Raw genomic sequence first — 15,818 nt, forward strand, 5'->3', positions numbered from 1 at the left:
ATTTCCGGCAGGGGGCGCACATCGACTTCCGCTTCTCCAGGTGTAGTCTGCAGTGTTCTGAACATTTATAGGTCAGCACACACACACACACACACACACACACACACACACACACACACACATACATCAACAGAGAAGATTGAAGCTGAACAGAATTATGAGTGTGAGTTCATGTCTGACAGTACTGTAGGCAAAATAATAACAGACCATAAAATATATAATAAATCTAGCAGAAAGGGGACTGATCCTGTGTGCTTATACTGTGGCCATGATGGAGATGCTGTGCACTTTTCCTGTTCTTCGTGAGTCTGCGAGAGGAAACAGAAGAGGTCAATCCAGCAGACAGACAGGAGATACATTTACACAACATTAACAATCTAAAGGGGTCAAATCTGTCAGCTTCATTTAACCATACCTGCCAACAGTGGCCATTCTAAGCGGGAGCCGGTGCCCCCGTGTCAACAAGCTTGGCCTCCCCTCTGGTCCCCCTAAATTTGGACGGTTATTTTTGTGTCACAACTAAAACGCCACAGAGAAGCGAGATCAGCCATCGGTGGCAGACGGAGAGAAGCGAGATCAGCCATCGGTTGCAGACGGAGAGAAGCGAGATCAGCCATCGGTTGCAGACGGAGAGAAGCGAGATCAGCCATCGGTGGCAGACGGAGAGAAGCGAGATCAGCCATCGGTTGCAGACGGAGATATGATGGAGGCCTATTTCGCGCGCTCTCGGTGTCGCCCGCACTCCCCCTCCCTGCTTTCCCTTGACTTTTGTCAGTGACGGTGCTGTGTGCATCAGTTTCAGCCCCACATTGACACAGGTAATACGAAAAGTGATTCTTCAGTCATGTTCATGTTGTGAAACTGTCAAAATGTCCACCGTCGATGATATTAGCCTTCTGTTTTCAATAGCGACTGTAACCCTTTTACTAGAGGAAGTCCTCGGCTATGCACAGACTATTATTGATCAGAAATTGAGTGTACATATAGTTTTACATTAGGAAATGCAGTCTTGAACCTACAGTCGAAAAGTCCCGGAGAACAGATGAAACACAGTGATCAAATGTAGTTTTCAGTCACGCTCATGTCAAAGTTATTGTGCTAGACAGTTGCATTCAATTAAAGTGTATTTAAAGACTTTACTAAGTTAACCAGGAAAGTTAGAATAATTACTCGAGTTACTGTATAACTGGTTTGTTGTCTAGACAATCAAAAACACTCAGTAAATATTTCTTAAGGAGGCTAATAATGCTGACCTTATTTCTTTATTAATTAAATTATTCAATACAAACTGTAAGAAATAAGACTTATTATGACTCCAGAGGAATTGTTTGTGTTTTATAGGCAATCCTGTGAACATGTCCTTGGTTTGTCACTTGGAAAACATTTTAAATTAACGGGAGGTCAAAAATGACTTTAACTGCATCTGTTAAAGTTTACAGGTGCAACAACGCAAACCCGTGATGTGCTCGAATGTTAGAGATGTGTTCGACAGTACAGAGTTACCTGTCAATTAAACTAACATGGATAAAAGGGTTTATTATCTTGTTTATGAAGACTGAGTTATCATGAAATAAATGACCTCCAATAAATGTTTAAGTAGTCTGTGATGTATGTTAAAGTGAGCCCGCTAAAAGTACAAGTGGCCCCTGCCTGGACCCCACAAGTTACTCCGGTGTAGAACCGCCACTGCCTGCCAACATTAGACTCTGTAAATCCGCAGCGACCGGTCATTACACTAATGGCGGCGATCCGGGACTGTACCAAAAAGATGGGGGGGGGGGGGGGGGGGGTTAAAATAACTGAAACAACGGAAGAAGCTGAGCTCCTCTGACATCAGCGCAGCCACGTGTCCATCTGTAGCCCCGCCCACGCCATCACTGATTGACACTCTCGCGGCCGCTCTGGGGTGCGAGCTTTCTCCTGCGCGTGAATGCGGAAGTGGACAATCGCTTCCTTCGCGCTTCCGGGTTCCGCCTCGCGCAGAAACGGACCGACAGATCACTCGTCCCGGGAGCTCACCGGCGCTGCACCGCACTCGAGATGGCCGCTCGGTTACCGGCATGCGTTGTGGATTGTGGCACAGGGTGAGTAATCCCGCGCTGTCCGCTGCGCGCGAAAACCGGCGCCGTAGGTGCGCGCTCCTGCACGGTTACCGCTGTATGTGTGTGTGTGTGTGTGTGTGTGTGTGTGTGTGTGTGTGTGTGTGTGTGTGTGTGTGTGTGTGTGTTCATTCATGTTTATGTTCATCAGCTGCTGTTTGGTTATTATGGTGTTCGTTCTGCAGCTCGGAGACGCGGTGTTCCTCCGGTAAAGCGGAGTTTATACACTGATGATGATGATGATGATGATGATGATGATGAAGATGACGGTGATGAAGGCCTCGCTCAGACCGCTGTATCGCGCGTCTGACGCTCATTGTGCGGCGGATAGTGTTATTGTGTTGAAGCGGCGACTTTAATCGCAGATGAGCTGTTTGAGCTGTTTTAGACGCGGAGCGGGGAAAGAGGGAATCTGTTGTGTTTTGTTCTGCGCATGCGCACAGCTACTTCCTTTTCCTGCGCTTCCTTATTCTGGCCGCGGCCTTATATGGGCAAACAGAGGAAAACGGCGGATTCCTGCTGTCCGTTAATGTGTTTAATACAGCGATAACCCTAATGTAACCCAACCCTAACCTAACCCAACCCTGATGTGTTCAACACAGCGCTGCTCACCCGCGAATACACGGCAGACACTCATGAACAGCGCGAGTAAAGCCCTGTGATGTGTCAAGAGGAGGAGGAGGAGGATTATTATGGTCTGTCAGTCGGTTGATCAGCCGCTGATCTGTGTTTGATCATTAGAGATGAGTTAATTAATCTCTGTGTGTGTGTGTGTGTGTGTGTGTGTGTGTGTGTGTGTGTGTGGCCACAGCTTCAGTGTGCAGATTTCAGAACATGCAGAGACACGACAACTGCACAACATTCCCGTGTGTGTGTGTGTGAGTGAGTGTGTGTTTGTGCGTGCGCGTGTGTGTGTGTGTGTGTGTGATAGGCTGAGTGTTTAAGCAGAGTTCTCTCTGTTAATGGTTGTTGCGATTGTCAAAATAATGAAGGTGAGCTGAGCCTGCCTGAAGACAGCAGAACACTGGACTGACACTGTTTAGTGCACTAGAGCTCCTCCAGTGTTCAGCTGCTGTGACACACACACACACACACTACAGTGGAGAATACAGATGAGGAGTGCTGTAATGAGGAACTCTCCATCTGCTGTGTGTGTGCGCGCAGACACATGCTGAGTTTATGAACATTAATAAATATGAGGAGTTAATAACGACTGTGTGTGTGTGTGTGTGTGTGTGTGTGTGTTGTGTTTCAGGTACACTAAACTGGGATATGCAGGAAACACAGAACCACAGTTCATCATCCCGTCATGTGAGTAGTGCACTTCTGTAGGGTATAGTGGGCATCTTTAGGGCGCAGTGTGCATCTGTAGGGTGCAGTGTGCATCTGTAGGGTGTAGTGGGCATCTGTAGGGTGTAGTGGGCATCTGTAGGGGTAGTGGGCATTTCTGTTGGGCGCAGTGGGCATCTGTAGGGCGTAGTGTGCATCTGTAGGGCGTAGTGTGCATCTGTAGGGGGTAGTGGGCATCTCTAGGGTGTAGTGGGCATTTCTGTAGGGCGTAGTGGGCATTTCTGTAGGGCGTAGTGTGCATTTCTGTAGGGGGCAGTGGGCATTTCTGTAGGGCGCAGTGGGCATCTGTAGGGCGCAGTGTGCTTCTGTAGGGCGCAGTGTGCTTCTGTAGGGCGCAGTGGGCGTCTGTAGGGCGCAGTGGGCATCTGTAGGGCGCAGTGGGCAACTGTAGGGCGCAGTGGGCATCTGTAGGGTGTAGTGTGAGTTACAGTGGTCAGACTCAGTCCTGCAGTTCAGCTCTAAACGGGAGCCTAAAATAACACACTACTTCCCCTGCGACACACACACACGCCTGCACTGCGCTCGCTCACTTCCCCTCTCTCCTCTCTCTCTCTCTCTCTCTCTCTCTCTCTCTCTCTCTCTCTCTCTCTCTCTCTCTCTCTCTCTCTCTCTCTCTCTCTCTCCTCTCTCTCTCTCTCTCTCTCTCTCTCTCTCTCTTTTCCTCTCTCTCTCTCTCTCTGTGTGTGTGTGTGTCAGGTATCGCCATCAAGGAGTCCGCTAAGGTTGGCGATCAGGCTCAGCGCAGGATGATGAAGGGTGTGGACGATCTGGACTTCTACATCGGAGACGAGGCCATCGATAAACCCACCTACGCCACCAAGGTGAGCCGACGCACGGCATCATGGGAAACATACACAAGCTGGAGCACAAGTTTGTGTCATAAGAGCAGCGGGAGCTGTTGTTTTGACCCTGGAAGAGCAAACGTTCATGATGAACAGACACAAGACTGACCCGCTCACACAGCTGCTCGATCAGTCGCAGAGGAGACTGATGTTTCCTACATTCTTAAAGGGGGTGTGCGTGTGTGTTTGTGTGCGCGTGTGCACTTGTGTGTGTGTGTGTGTGTGTTCAATTCAATTCAATTCAATTCCCCTTTATTTGTATAGCGCTTTTACAATGCAGATTGTGTCAAAGCAGCTTCACATAAAAGGTCACAGTAAATAGGAACAGTGTAGTTCAGTTTGTAGTGTTTAAGTTCAGTTCAGTTTAGCTCAGTTCAGTGTGGTTTAATAATCACTTATTGTGTGCGCGCAGTGGCCCATCCGGCATGGGATCGTGGAGGACTGGGACCTGATGGAGCGCTTTATGGAGCAGGTGATCTTCAAGTACCTGAGGGCGGAGCCTGAGGATCACTACTTCCTGTTGGTGAGTGCACTTCCTCTGAGCGCTCTGGCCGTCTGCTGGTCCTCCAGTAGCTCACGCAACACTTCCTGTTCCTCCTGCAGACGGAGCCGCCTCTGAACACGCCAGAGAACCGCGAGTACACGGCAGAGATCATGTTTGAGTCCTTCAACGTGCCGGGACTGTACATCGCTGTGCAGGTACACACACATAAACACACACACACACACACACACACACACACACACACACACACACACACACACATGCGCAGTGAAACATCATGAGACCATAAAGCATGACAGCACAGTGTGTGTGTGTGTGTGTGTGTGTGTGTGTGTGTGTGTGTGTGTGTTCATCAGGCGGTGCTCGCTCTGGCGGCCTCATGGACGTCTCGTCAGGTGGGAGAGCGAACACTCACCGGAACCGTCATCGACAGCGGAGACGGAGTTACTCACGTCATTCCAGTGGTACGTCTCACACACACGGTCTCACTCAGTCACACTCACACACTTACACACACACTCATTCATTCATTCATTCTCCTTCAGTTTAGTCCCTGATTTATCAGGGGTCGCCACAGTGGAATGAACCGCTAACTATTCCAGCATATGTTTTACACAGCAGATGCCCTTCCAGCTGTAACCCAGTACTGGGAAACACCCACACCCACTCAGTCACACGCGCACACACACTCATACACTATGGCCAATTTAGTGCGCAGCTGCAGGTCCTCGCCGAGCCATGACTGTCCACAAACCAACAGCAGAGTTCAGTTCTTCCCGTTGGGTTGATTAAAGCAGTGGCTCCCAGTGAATCTGGGTCATCAGGATGCTCTCGGACAGCACTGACTCTGTGGGATGATGTGGAACTCTGGATTACTCTGTAAAGTCTAAATGGGATATGCGGCCGGCCGGAAGTGCGATATGCTCATTAATACAGCAGCGTTTTTATGGCACTGTGTAACAATAGTTAATATTTTTACAGTACTGTGGCCGTTGGGTTTAGGGTTGGGCTGGGGGTAGACATTAATGAAATACAATAAATAGGAAATTTCATAAATCATATAAATAATTCTCGTTAACGTCCGGCAGCATCCATATCTTATCTAGCAACAACCGGATTCCCCCATAGACTGCTGCAGTTCACTAAGGGTGTGAATAGTATTGAACAAGCCAAAGCTGAGGAATATTTACCCACAATGATGCCTCTTGTACATCATCTTTTGGCAGAAGTCTGGTAAGTATTTGCCAGGGGCTATGAATAATTTTGCGCTTGACTACACACACACAGGGGTTGTGCAGTAGTCCATCAGCTGCTGTAGCTCCTCCTCCTCAGTCCAGCATCAGCTGCTGTAGCTCCTCCTCCTCAGTCCAGCATCAGCTGCTGTAGCTCCTCCTCCTCAGTCTAGCATCAGCTGCTGTAGCTCCTCCTCCTCAGTCCAGCATCAGCTGCTGTAGCTCCTCCCCCTCAGTCCAGCATTAGCTGGTGTTGGGAATGACAGACAGGAGTCCTGCACAGTGTCCAGAGGGATTCTGAGGCGTTCTCCTCCAGAACAGTGTTCAGGTCACTACTGATGCTGCTGGAGGAAAACCTTTCCTGACTCACTTCTCCAAAACACCCAAAAGTGCTCAATAATGTTTAGTTCTGGGTACTGTGCAGGCCATGAGAGATGTTCAACTTCACTTTCATCTCCATCACACCACTCTGTCTCCAGTCCTGCTGTGTGTATCGCTGCCTTATCATCCTGATACACACCACCACCTTCAGGATACAGTGTTTGACCCATTGGGTCACATGCTCCTCCAGAATGGTTGGGTAGTTCTTGGCAGCGACGCTCCATCTAGCACCAGTATTGGGCCTATACGGAACGCAATGATATTGAGCCCAAACCATCAGTGAGTCCCCCCCCCCCCCACGCTTCACTCTGGGCATCAGCAGTTTGGCATCGGCAGGAGTGAGCAGAGGTTTGGGTCATGTATATTGACCCAGTGGAGCTCCAGACCAACAGTTCTGCTGGACACAGGAGAGCGAAGCTGCACATGTCACCCTGCAGTGAGTGGATCAGCTGTGCTCTGATGTGTTCTGGGTAAATCTGGGTTATCAGCCGGACGACCCTCTCAGACAGCTTCCTCTGGCCTCCACAGCCCCTCCTGCTGGATGTGCTTCTTCTTCTTGGTGGTCTGCTGACATTACTCTGGACACCACGGCTCTCGATCATCACACACACTTGCTGTCGGTCACAGATCAGTGAAGATTAAAGGAGCAACATGCAGCCATCACACCTACAACACTACACTGGCCAGAGCTTCAGTATGATTGTGTGTGTCCAGCGTCAGTGAGCTCAGTGTGTGGGTGTGTGTGTGTGTGTGTGTGTGTGTGTGTGTGTGTGTGTGTGTGTGTGTGTTTGTGATTGACAGGCGGAGGGCTATGTGATCGGCAGCTGCATTAAACACATCCCCATCGCCGGCCGCGACATCACGTACTTCACCCAGCAGCTGCTGCGCGAGCGAGAGGTGGGCATCCCTCCAGAGCAGTCGCTGGAGACCGCCAAAGCTGTGAAGGTGAGTGTGTGTGTGTGTGTGTGTGTGTGTGTGTATGTGTGCGTGCGTGTATGTTGTGTTGTACTGTAGTGTGTGTTGTACTGTGGTGTGTGTAATGTGTTTTATTGAGCAGTGTGTGTGTGTGTGTGTGTGTGTAGGAGCGGTTCAGCTACGTGTGTCCTGACCTGGTGAAGGAGTTCAGTAAGTACGACACCGACGGCTCCAAGTGGATCAAGCAGTACACCGGCATCAATGCCATCAGCAAGAAGGAGTTCACCATCGACGTGGGATACGAGCGCTTCCTGGGGCCTGAGATCTTCTTCCACCCCGAGGTGCTCTACACACACACACACACACACACGCACACACAGACACACACACACACACGCACACACAGACACACACAGACACACACACACACACACACACACCTCGTCTATATGCAGTGATGCTGTTTAATGAGATGTTTTGTCTGTTATGGGTTATTATTCCTCTGGTTAGAGTAAACAGATGTGCTGTCTGCCTGGATTGTTCTATATATACAGTGTGTGTGTGTGTGTGTGTGTGTGTGTGTGTGTGTAGTTTGCAAACCCAGACTTCACTCAGCCCATCTCTGAGGTGGTGGACGAGGTCATCCAGAACTGCCCGATTGACGTGCGCCGCCCGCTCTATAAGGTCAGTGCTGGAGTGTGTGAGAGAGAGGGTGTGTGTGTGTGCATGTGAGAGAGAGTGCACAGTATTGTGTGTGTGTGTGTGTGTGTCTGAACGTCTATATGTGCGCAGAATATTGTGCTGTCCGGCGGCTCCACCATGTTCCGGGACTTCGGCAGGCGTCTGCAGCGAGACCTGAAGCGTACGGTGGACGCACGACTGAAGCTCAGCGAGGAGCTCAGTGGAGGAAAACTGAAGGTCAGCTGACCACACACACTCACTCTCAAACACACACACACACACACGTTCTCTCTCACCAGCCCCAGACTCACTGTGTGTGTTTTGTGTTCGCAGCCCAAACCCATCGATGTGCAGGTCATCACACACCACATGCAGAGATACGCTGTGTGGTTTGGAGGATCAATGCTGGCCTCCACCGTGAGTCTCTCACACACACACACACACACACACACACACACACACACACACACACACACACACACTAATACAGAACTGTCATGTTTATTGTGTAGTTCTGATGCTCCAGTACAGTGATGTGTCCTGGCGCCCCAGTATAGTGGCGTGTCCCCAGTATATCCAGTGTATGTGAATGTTGCTGATTCACTGGGTCAGTGTGGAGATGAACAGTTATACACACACACACACACACACACACACACTGTATATAAGAGTGTTGTGCTGCAGGAGTGTGAAACTGCGCGTCTGCTCCATCAGTCGAGGGTTATAAACTATTGTATTCCTCAATCTCTCGCTCCAGAAAGAGGAAGAAGCTCAGAACTCAATTATACTGATGTGTATTAACGAGCATCATTACACCACACTGCAGGACGTTCATCTTCAGTGACACTGTGTGTGTGTGTGTGCGTGTGTGTGTGCATGTGCGTGTGCGTGTGCGTGTGCGTGTGTGTGTGTGTGTGTGTTTCTGTTTTCCAGCCTGAGTTTTACCAAGTGTGTCACACCAAGAAAGACTACGAGGAGATCGGGCCGAGCATCTGCCGCCACAACCCTGTGTTTGGAGTCATGTCCTGAACAAACACACAGACACACACTCACGCACACACACACATGCTTACACACGCACACACACACACATACACACACACAGGATGGTGCAGATTGTTTCTAGTGTCGTCTGGTCAGGACGCTGCAGTCGTTCTCAGAGTATATCTTGTTTCTCCAGATTTTACCGCGGTGTAGAACCCGAGCGCTTCAGTGTGAGTGTGTGTGTGAACTCTGATCCGGCTGATTACAGTCATTACAGTCATTGAGGTGTACAGAATCACATGTTGACGTGTGTGTGTGTGTGTGTGTGTGTGTGTGTGTGTGTGTGTGTGTGTGTCGCTCCAGCTGTGCTCTATGTTCATGATCTCCTCATCTGCTCATTAATCTCTGCTTCTGCTCAGTCGGACCCTCACCTCCACATTCTGGATTCCTCTGCTTTATTCTTTCCTTCTGTGCGCTTTACCTGCGGCGTCAGGTGTTCATCAGTCATGTGACCAGCGCAGCAGTGTGTGTGTGCGCGTGTGAGCGCAGTATTAGCAGAATAAAGTTTTGATAAACACACACACACACACACACACACGGGGGGATTTATAAGTGTAATGGAGAAACATTCCAATAAAAGCTGATGGTTTCTACCCTGCGTGTCTGAGGATTCTCTAACACACACACACACACACACACACACACACACACACACACACACACACACACACACCCTCACTAGTAGCCTTTTAAGTGCCTGATTCTGAAGGGATGGGACCCTTCACTGATGCTTTTTGAGATGTCACAAACTCTCTAGTGTAAATAACCCATCATGCGTACAATTCAGTTCCTCGACAACATGTGAGTAGTTCAGTTGGTTTAGGTGACGTTTGAGACCTGCTGATCATCATTCTGGACACACAGTCAATGTTAAAGGGGCCGTTCACCTGAAAGGAGAATTTACTCCTCATTTACTCTACCTGGTGGTTCCAAACCTTTGAGTTTCTTTCTTCTGCTAAACACAAAGCGCTAACCTTCTTCAACACATCTTCTCAAGCGGGGTTAGATGAAATGAGAGTTGTCAGTGTTGTGTGAACTGTGCCTTTAACATTGACAGTGCAGATAGTCTGCGTCAGTAACTGCATCATCTGTGAGACCCTGAACAATAATGTAAACATAACTGAAATCATCTCCTGATTGGTAAGAATAGCTAACATGGGTAATTAGCATAGCCATCAGTTCAAGCTTGTTTGTATAGCACTACCACATGAATTATTGGCTGAATCAGCTTTACAGATGGAGCAGATTACTGCATCACATTCAGAAAAGGCTATTAGTTACTGTAACTTTATTAGTAACCAATAACTTTAACAGTTATTATAAACACAGTTAGCCTGCAGTTATATAGCATATAGGCGATGTCTGAGTGTAGATGTTTGATAGAGTGTATTGAGTGTGTGTGTATGTTGTCCTTGAGGTCCTCAATGGTTGGCATCATCTCTTCACAGGTCTTCACCTCGGCTGATTATTCACTGAGCTCGGCATATACATCGTATTTTTGAGTTTTATGTTTCTTTACACTGTCAGCTGCCTTTTGGAATTATTTCTTACAGTTATCAGATAATTTGGCATGCGGTGTGCACTTAATTGTGCTGACAAACGTGGCCTCCATTTCCCAGGTGAGTGAAATTCTCATATACTTCTGTCTATAAATGTATTTGTCTTATTTAAACTCATTTCTGATGTTCTTCAGAACCGTAAAGCACTCCAGAATCTGCTAGATTGATTAGCTGTAGCCTCTAGATCAGTCATCTGAAGCGTTGTCATACAGTGTTATGCTGGAGTTCATCAATAGTCCTGCATTTACTAACACAGACTATATCTGAAGTGTTTGGAAGTAATTAGCGTTTTCCTCCTGTAGAAAAACATCATAAGAGCAATGTTTAGTGGCTCAATGTGTTAGAGCAGTGTTCTTAAAAGTCTAAACACTTTATTGATATAGTGTACAGCCAAGCACATGTGGTCAGAACACAAGCGAGTCGCAGGTATGAAGGATTAAGCGTTTCTGCTAAAGAAGAGCCAGTTTATGCAAAATGCTAGCAGGCATCTGTAGCTCCGCTAATGCCCCACCTCTTTGCCTTTTTTGGTCACCCCCGGTTGGCATGATAATGCGTAAACCAAATGGAGACGGTTGGCCACGCCCACTTGTAGCTTCATTTGCACTCTTCAGAAACCCATGGGTGACGTCACCGATGCTACGTCCATATTTTTTACAGTCTATCGGCAATTCACATGCAAGAGGCATTTATTGAGGCAGTTGTCGTACACGCGTGGTGTAAAACAGATAAACGGGAAACTCCCCCTTCCCTTTTTCTCCTCACACTTTCCTTTTCCACACACAGGGCGGGGCTCATTCTCAACTAATCAACAGTCATTAGCAATAAAGAATAAAGCACAACTTTAACACATTAAACAGAACAACACTCTGAACACGCTATTCCACCCCCTCCTCCTAAACTCTTCGACCCTGAGGACAGTCTTGAAGCCTGGCTGAAGGTTTCCTCCTGGGACACTCCCTCAGGGGTCTTCAATTTTCCTGTTCTGGAAGTAAGTCCTCCCCACTCTGTGAACAAGGCACCTCATGCTGACCACTAGTGGCCAGGTCAACTGGTTCGAGCACCCCCTCGCAGGGTGCCAGTCTGTCCTGATGTAATGCCACTTATGCCTGTGTGTTATACTAGACAGCAATTTAACTTTTAAAAATCATATATCCCATGTCACAAAAACTGCTTTCTTTCATCTGAGAAATATCGCTAAGTTACGAAGTATGCTATCCATCTCAGATGCAGAAAAGCTAGTCCATGCTTTTATGAGCTTCTAGGCTGGACTACTGTAATGCACTGTTTGCTGGCTGCCCAGCATCCTCTATTAACAAACTTCAGCTAGTACAAAATGCAGCTGCCAGAGTTCTTACCAGGTCTAGGAAAATTTGATCACATCACCCCAATGTTATCCTCCTTACACTGGCTGCCTGTTAAGTTTCGTATTGAATTTAAAATATTGCTTCTTACATATAAAGCTTTAAATAATCTAGCTCCTGTTTATCTAACCAATCTTCTGTCTCGCTACAATCCAACTCGCTCTTTAAGGTCTCAAAACTCAGGGCTTCTGGTAGTACCTAGAATAGCAAAGTCGAGTAAAGGAGGTCGAGCCTTCTCATTTATAGCTCCTAAACTCTGGAATAGCCTTCCTGATAATGTCCGAAGGCTCAGACACACTCTCCCAATTCAAAACTAGATTAAAGACCTATCTGTTTAGTATAGTGAACACTGATGCATGAGTGTGGTCCACGCAGGTGAGTTGGCTAGACAAATCTCCTGTAGGACACACTTCTCCTGTCTTAATGCAGCAGACATTTTGTTAGAAATACTCATATGCTTTACATGTTTATTTCATTATGTTTGTATAACTACTATTTTCATTTGTAACACTTCATTTTTGCATCTCGTTTATTGACCTTATTCTTCTGCGGAAGTGTGCACGTTTTTGCGATTGTTTTAGAACTTCCGATTCAGCTGCCTTTGGGAGAAATGACTAGGAATAATAAACAGCACAAAACGGTCACACTACTCGCTCTACAAACAAGTGTTTGCATGACTATAAAGACAACGTAGAATAATATATTAAGAAAACATCAGTTTGCAACACACAGCATCAAAACGAGCTGTTTTTAACGTCTAAAAATGTATGGAAGTGAATGAGACTGGAAGTCTCGAGCCAAAATGATTCAAATGGCTGCGCCCACTCATACGTGGAGAATAAGGTGAATATACACTATGAACAGCAGCTACACTAATTATTTTCTATATTCTCTATTTCCATTTGGGCATACTCATCCCGAAGCCTCTAGAGATTATGCAGTGCCACTGATGTGATCCAAGACCTGTGAAGAGAAGATGCCATGTTTCCCATAATCCTGGACCAGGCCGTATCCTGAGCTGATGCTTTGGTGGTCATGGAGGAGTGGAGAACATGAGACTGATTCCTGAAAGACCCCAATGACAGACGTGTCTCTGCATTGGTCATGTGGGCCAGCCTGAACACCTGATCTACTCACACCTGCAGCTCTGCACAAGAAGATTGGCCAGAGGAGAAATGGTCGTGCCCAGCTGAGCCTACTTTCTCTCCAGGTTTTTCCCCTCACTTAGATCATTTGATGAAGTATGTTCCTCGCCAGTGGCTTGCTTGGTTTGGTACTTGTGGAGCTGTGGACTTTCAGCAATATTAAACCACACTGACCTGAACTAAACGGAACTTCGACTCTGAACACTGGACTGACAAAGTTTCAGTCTACTAGAACGTCTGTGTTCAGCTGCTGTGACACAGTCTACACTGTAAGAGCGCTACAGAAATAAACATGAATTGAATTGAATTCTCTCTGGCTTCTCTGCAATCACAGTACCTGCATTCCTCCTCACTACAATGCCTACTAGACAGAGCATCAGCATTACCATAGCGTACCCCTACATTATGTGTCTGTGGTAAATTGATAACCCTGCAGTTCCTCAAGTCAAAGAGGCATGCATGGTCTGAGCAGACCGGATTCTCTCCAGCACTATTCTCAAGGCTGTGACTGCAGAAATAAATGAGTTCCCATGTGCCAAGATGTCATCGAGAAACACTAGACACTGCTGCTTTGGAATGCCCTCGAGTACCCTCTCCATTAGGTGCTCAAAGCTTGCTGGCATGTTTCAAAGGCCAAAACAAAGAACTTTAAATTGCCACAAGCCTTTACCAGTGCAAAAAGCTGTTTTGGGTTGAGCTTCTGGTGTCCACATTTGGTATCCACATCTCAAATCTAGAGAAGAAAACCAGCAAGACTCCGCCACCCAATCCAGACATTCACCAACTCGGGGAAAGGGATACGACTCTTCACGTCACTGCATTCATTCTTCGGTAGTCGACATAAAAGCGACACCCAATTTTAAAGGAACTGATTGACATATGGGGGTTGGCCAGGGGCTCCCTGAAGGCTCTATAATACCAGCTTCTTACATCTTTATTAGTGCCTATTCTGCAGCCTCTTGTCCACCTAAGAGCATGCGTATGGGTTGTTGACGTATGGGCATAACCTCTCCTGTTTTAAATGTTATGGTAGCCCAAGCAAGTTTGCCCTAGCTCCCCTTCATCACAGGCAAAACAATCCTGAATTTCCATCAAGAGCAGCCACAAGTGTTGCTGCTGCTGCACATCCAGACCACTGGAGCTCCTGTGCATCACACCCCGCAGAGCAGCTGTTCTCCTGCCCTCCTCTCAAGCAGAAGGCTCTGAGTTTCCTTGCACATCTACAGTTGAGGTGATGTTAAAAAAGGGGCGCAGTCTGGGCAACCGCAGGTATGATTGACATCTGAGGATTTTCATCTGCCTTTAACATAATTCTGCTATCTTTTATCTGGTGTAAACCCAGGGGCTTTGACAAGTGTTTTCTCCAATATGATCTGGGAGGCATTGTGTCATTTGAGTATTCTCTGTTCCTCATGTGGCATTTCCAAGACCCGGCTGTCAGTCCATCCCTTTGATGGACCTCTGGAGGTCTCATCTTTACTACAAGCCCAGTGCTGAACCGCAGCGTAATCTAACTTAACAGCCATGATCCTTCGGAAAGTCCAAGCCCAAATATAGTGGTCCTATAGCTCAACCATCCATACCAGATGCTGCAAGTTCTTTCCTCTTACAGTCACTGTGAACAGACCCCTTACCTTTCAAAGGTGCTAGCAACATTAGCCAAGTGTCAGTTGTGTATGTATGTGTAGTTCAGAGGGTGAAAGGGCTCTGATGAACTGATCACAGGCTAGCTCTTCCTGCACTGATGGAGGAATATCTGCATGTGCTCGAATCATTTGCCAGTGACCTTGTGGCTCTCCAGGAGTTCTCTGCCTACTGTGTAACTCAGAGCGGAGCTCAGATCGAAAACACTGTCTCAATGCTCCACACAGTGCATCTACATCAGCCCTCTCACTAGTGTCATGCAGGAGTAGCCCTGAAGGTGCATCATCTGTTCAGCATAGGGCGAGCTGAGGAGCTTTGTGGTCTCTTGACCAAGCGTATGTATAGGCTAATAGTTCAAATTGAGCATGAAGAGCCCACCAATCTGATTTTGCTGAAGTATTCTGGCAGTTTTAATCCAACCAATTTGTTTATCTCATGGGCGTCGACATCTTCATTTCCCTTTTTTTTATTCCTGGGTCTTCAGGCGAGGCAGCCACGCTGGCATTACATCTGACGTTGTGGCGCTCGGCCGTAGCACATAATAGAGACTCATATCTGTGCCCGCAGTTGCGGCATCACACGACTCTGTCTTCACCGATTTCTTCTGTCTTCACCAGATCAGCATGGTTTGCCTGCCAAACAACCAGCAAATTCATCATCTTCCTCTATCTTCACAGGAACTGAATCATCCATCATTATTGCACTTGCTTTGCTAATGAGCAAGTACTGCAGTTCCTGGTTACCATCGGCCATCTTCAGTTCTTTCACTCCTGACACCAGCTGTAGGCGCTCACACAGGCATAGGGCGACGGGCTGGTCCCCAACACCAACACTCACGAGCAATAAAGAGTAAAGCACAACCCTAACACATTAAACAGAGCAACACTGAACACACTACAGCATTGAGCTGTTCTCCAGTAGACTCTCAACGCAGTACACACTTTAAAATACAATATACTGGACCTAAGGCATTGATTATAACACAATTACTGAACTCGCCCAAACTCACCATCAAACACAATCTCCAGACTTACAGCCTGGAAATATTCCTGATCCGGCT

At 47.4% G+C, this 15,818-nt stretch overlaps 1 protein-coding gene across 1 annotated transcript; it reads left to right on the plus strand.

The window, feature by feature from the left end:
• Positions 1–1,943: 1,943 nt before the first annotated feature.
• On the plus strand, positions 1,944–9,642 carry actr3 (actin related protein 3). Its single transcript, XM_056466041.1, has 12 exons — positions 1,944–2,084; positions 3,355–3,410; positions 4,146–4,270; positions 4,704–4,814; positions 4,895–4,990; positions 5,153–5,260; positions 7,211–7,354; positions 7,492–7,665; positions 7,916–8,008; positions 8,117–8,242; positions 8,339–8,422; positions 8,939–9,642. The coding sequence occupies exons 1-12, from the start codon at positions 2,041–2,043 to the stop codon at positions 9,032–9,034; spliced, it is 1,257 nt and encodes a 418-aa protein (XP_056322016.1). The 5' UTR covers positions 1,944–2,040; the 3' UTR covers positions 9,035–9,642.
• Positions 9,643–15,818: the final 6,176 nt, after the last annotated feature.

This window comes from Danio aesculapii, chromosome 9 (genome assembly GCF_903798145.1).
Source record: "Danio aesculapii chromosome 9, fDanAes4.1, whole genome shotgun sequence".
Lineage (NCBI taxonomy): Eukaryota > Metazoa > Chordata > Actinopteri > Cypriniformes > Danionidae > Danio > Danio aesculapii.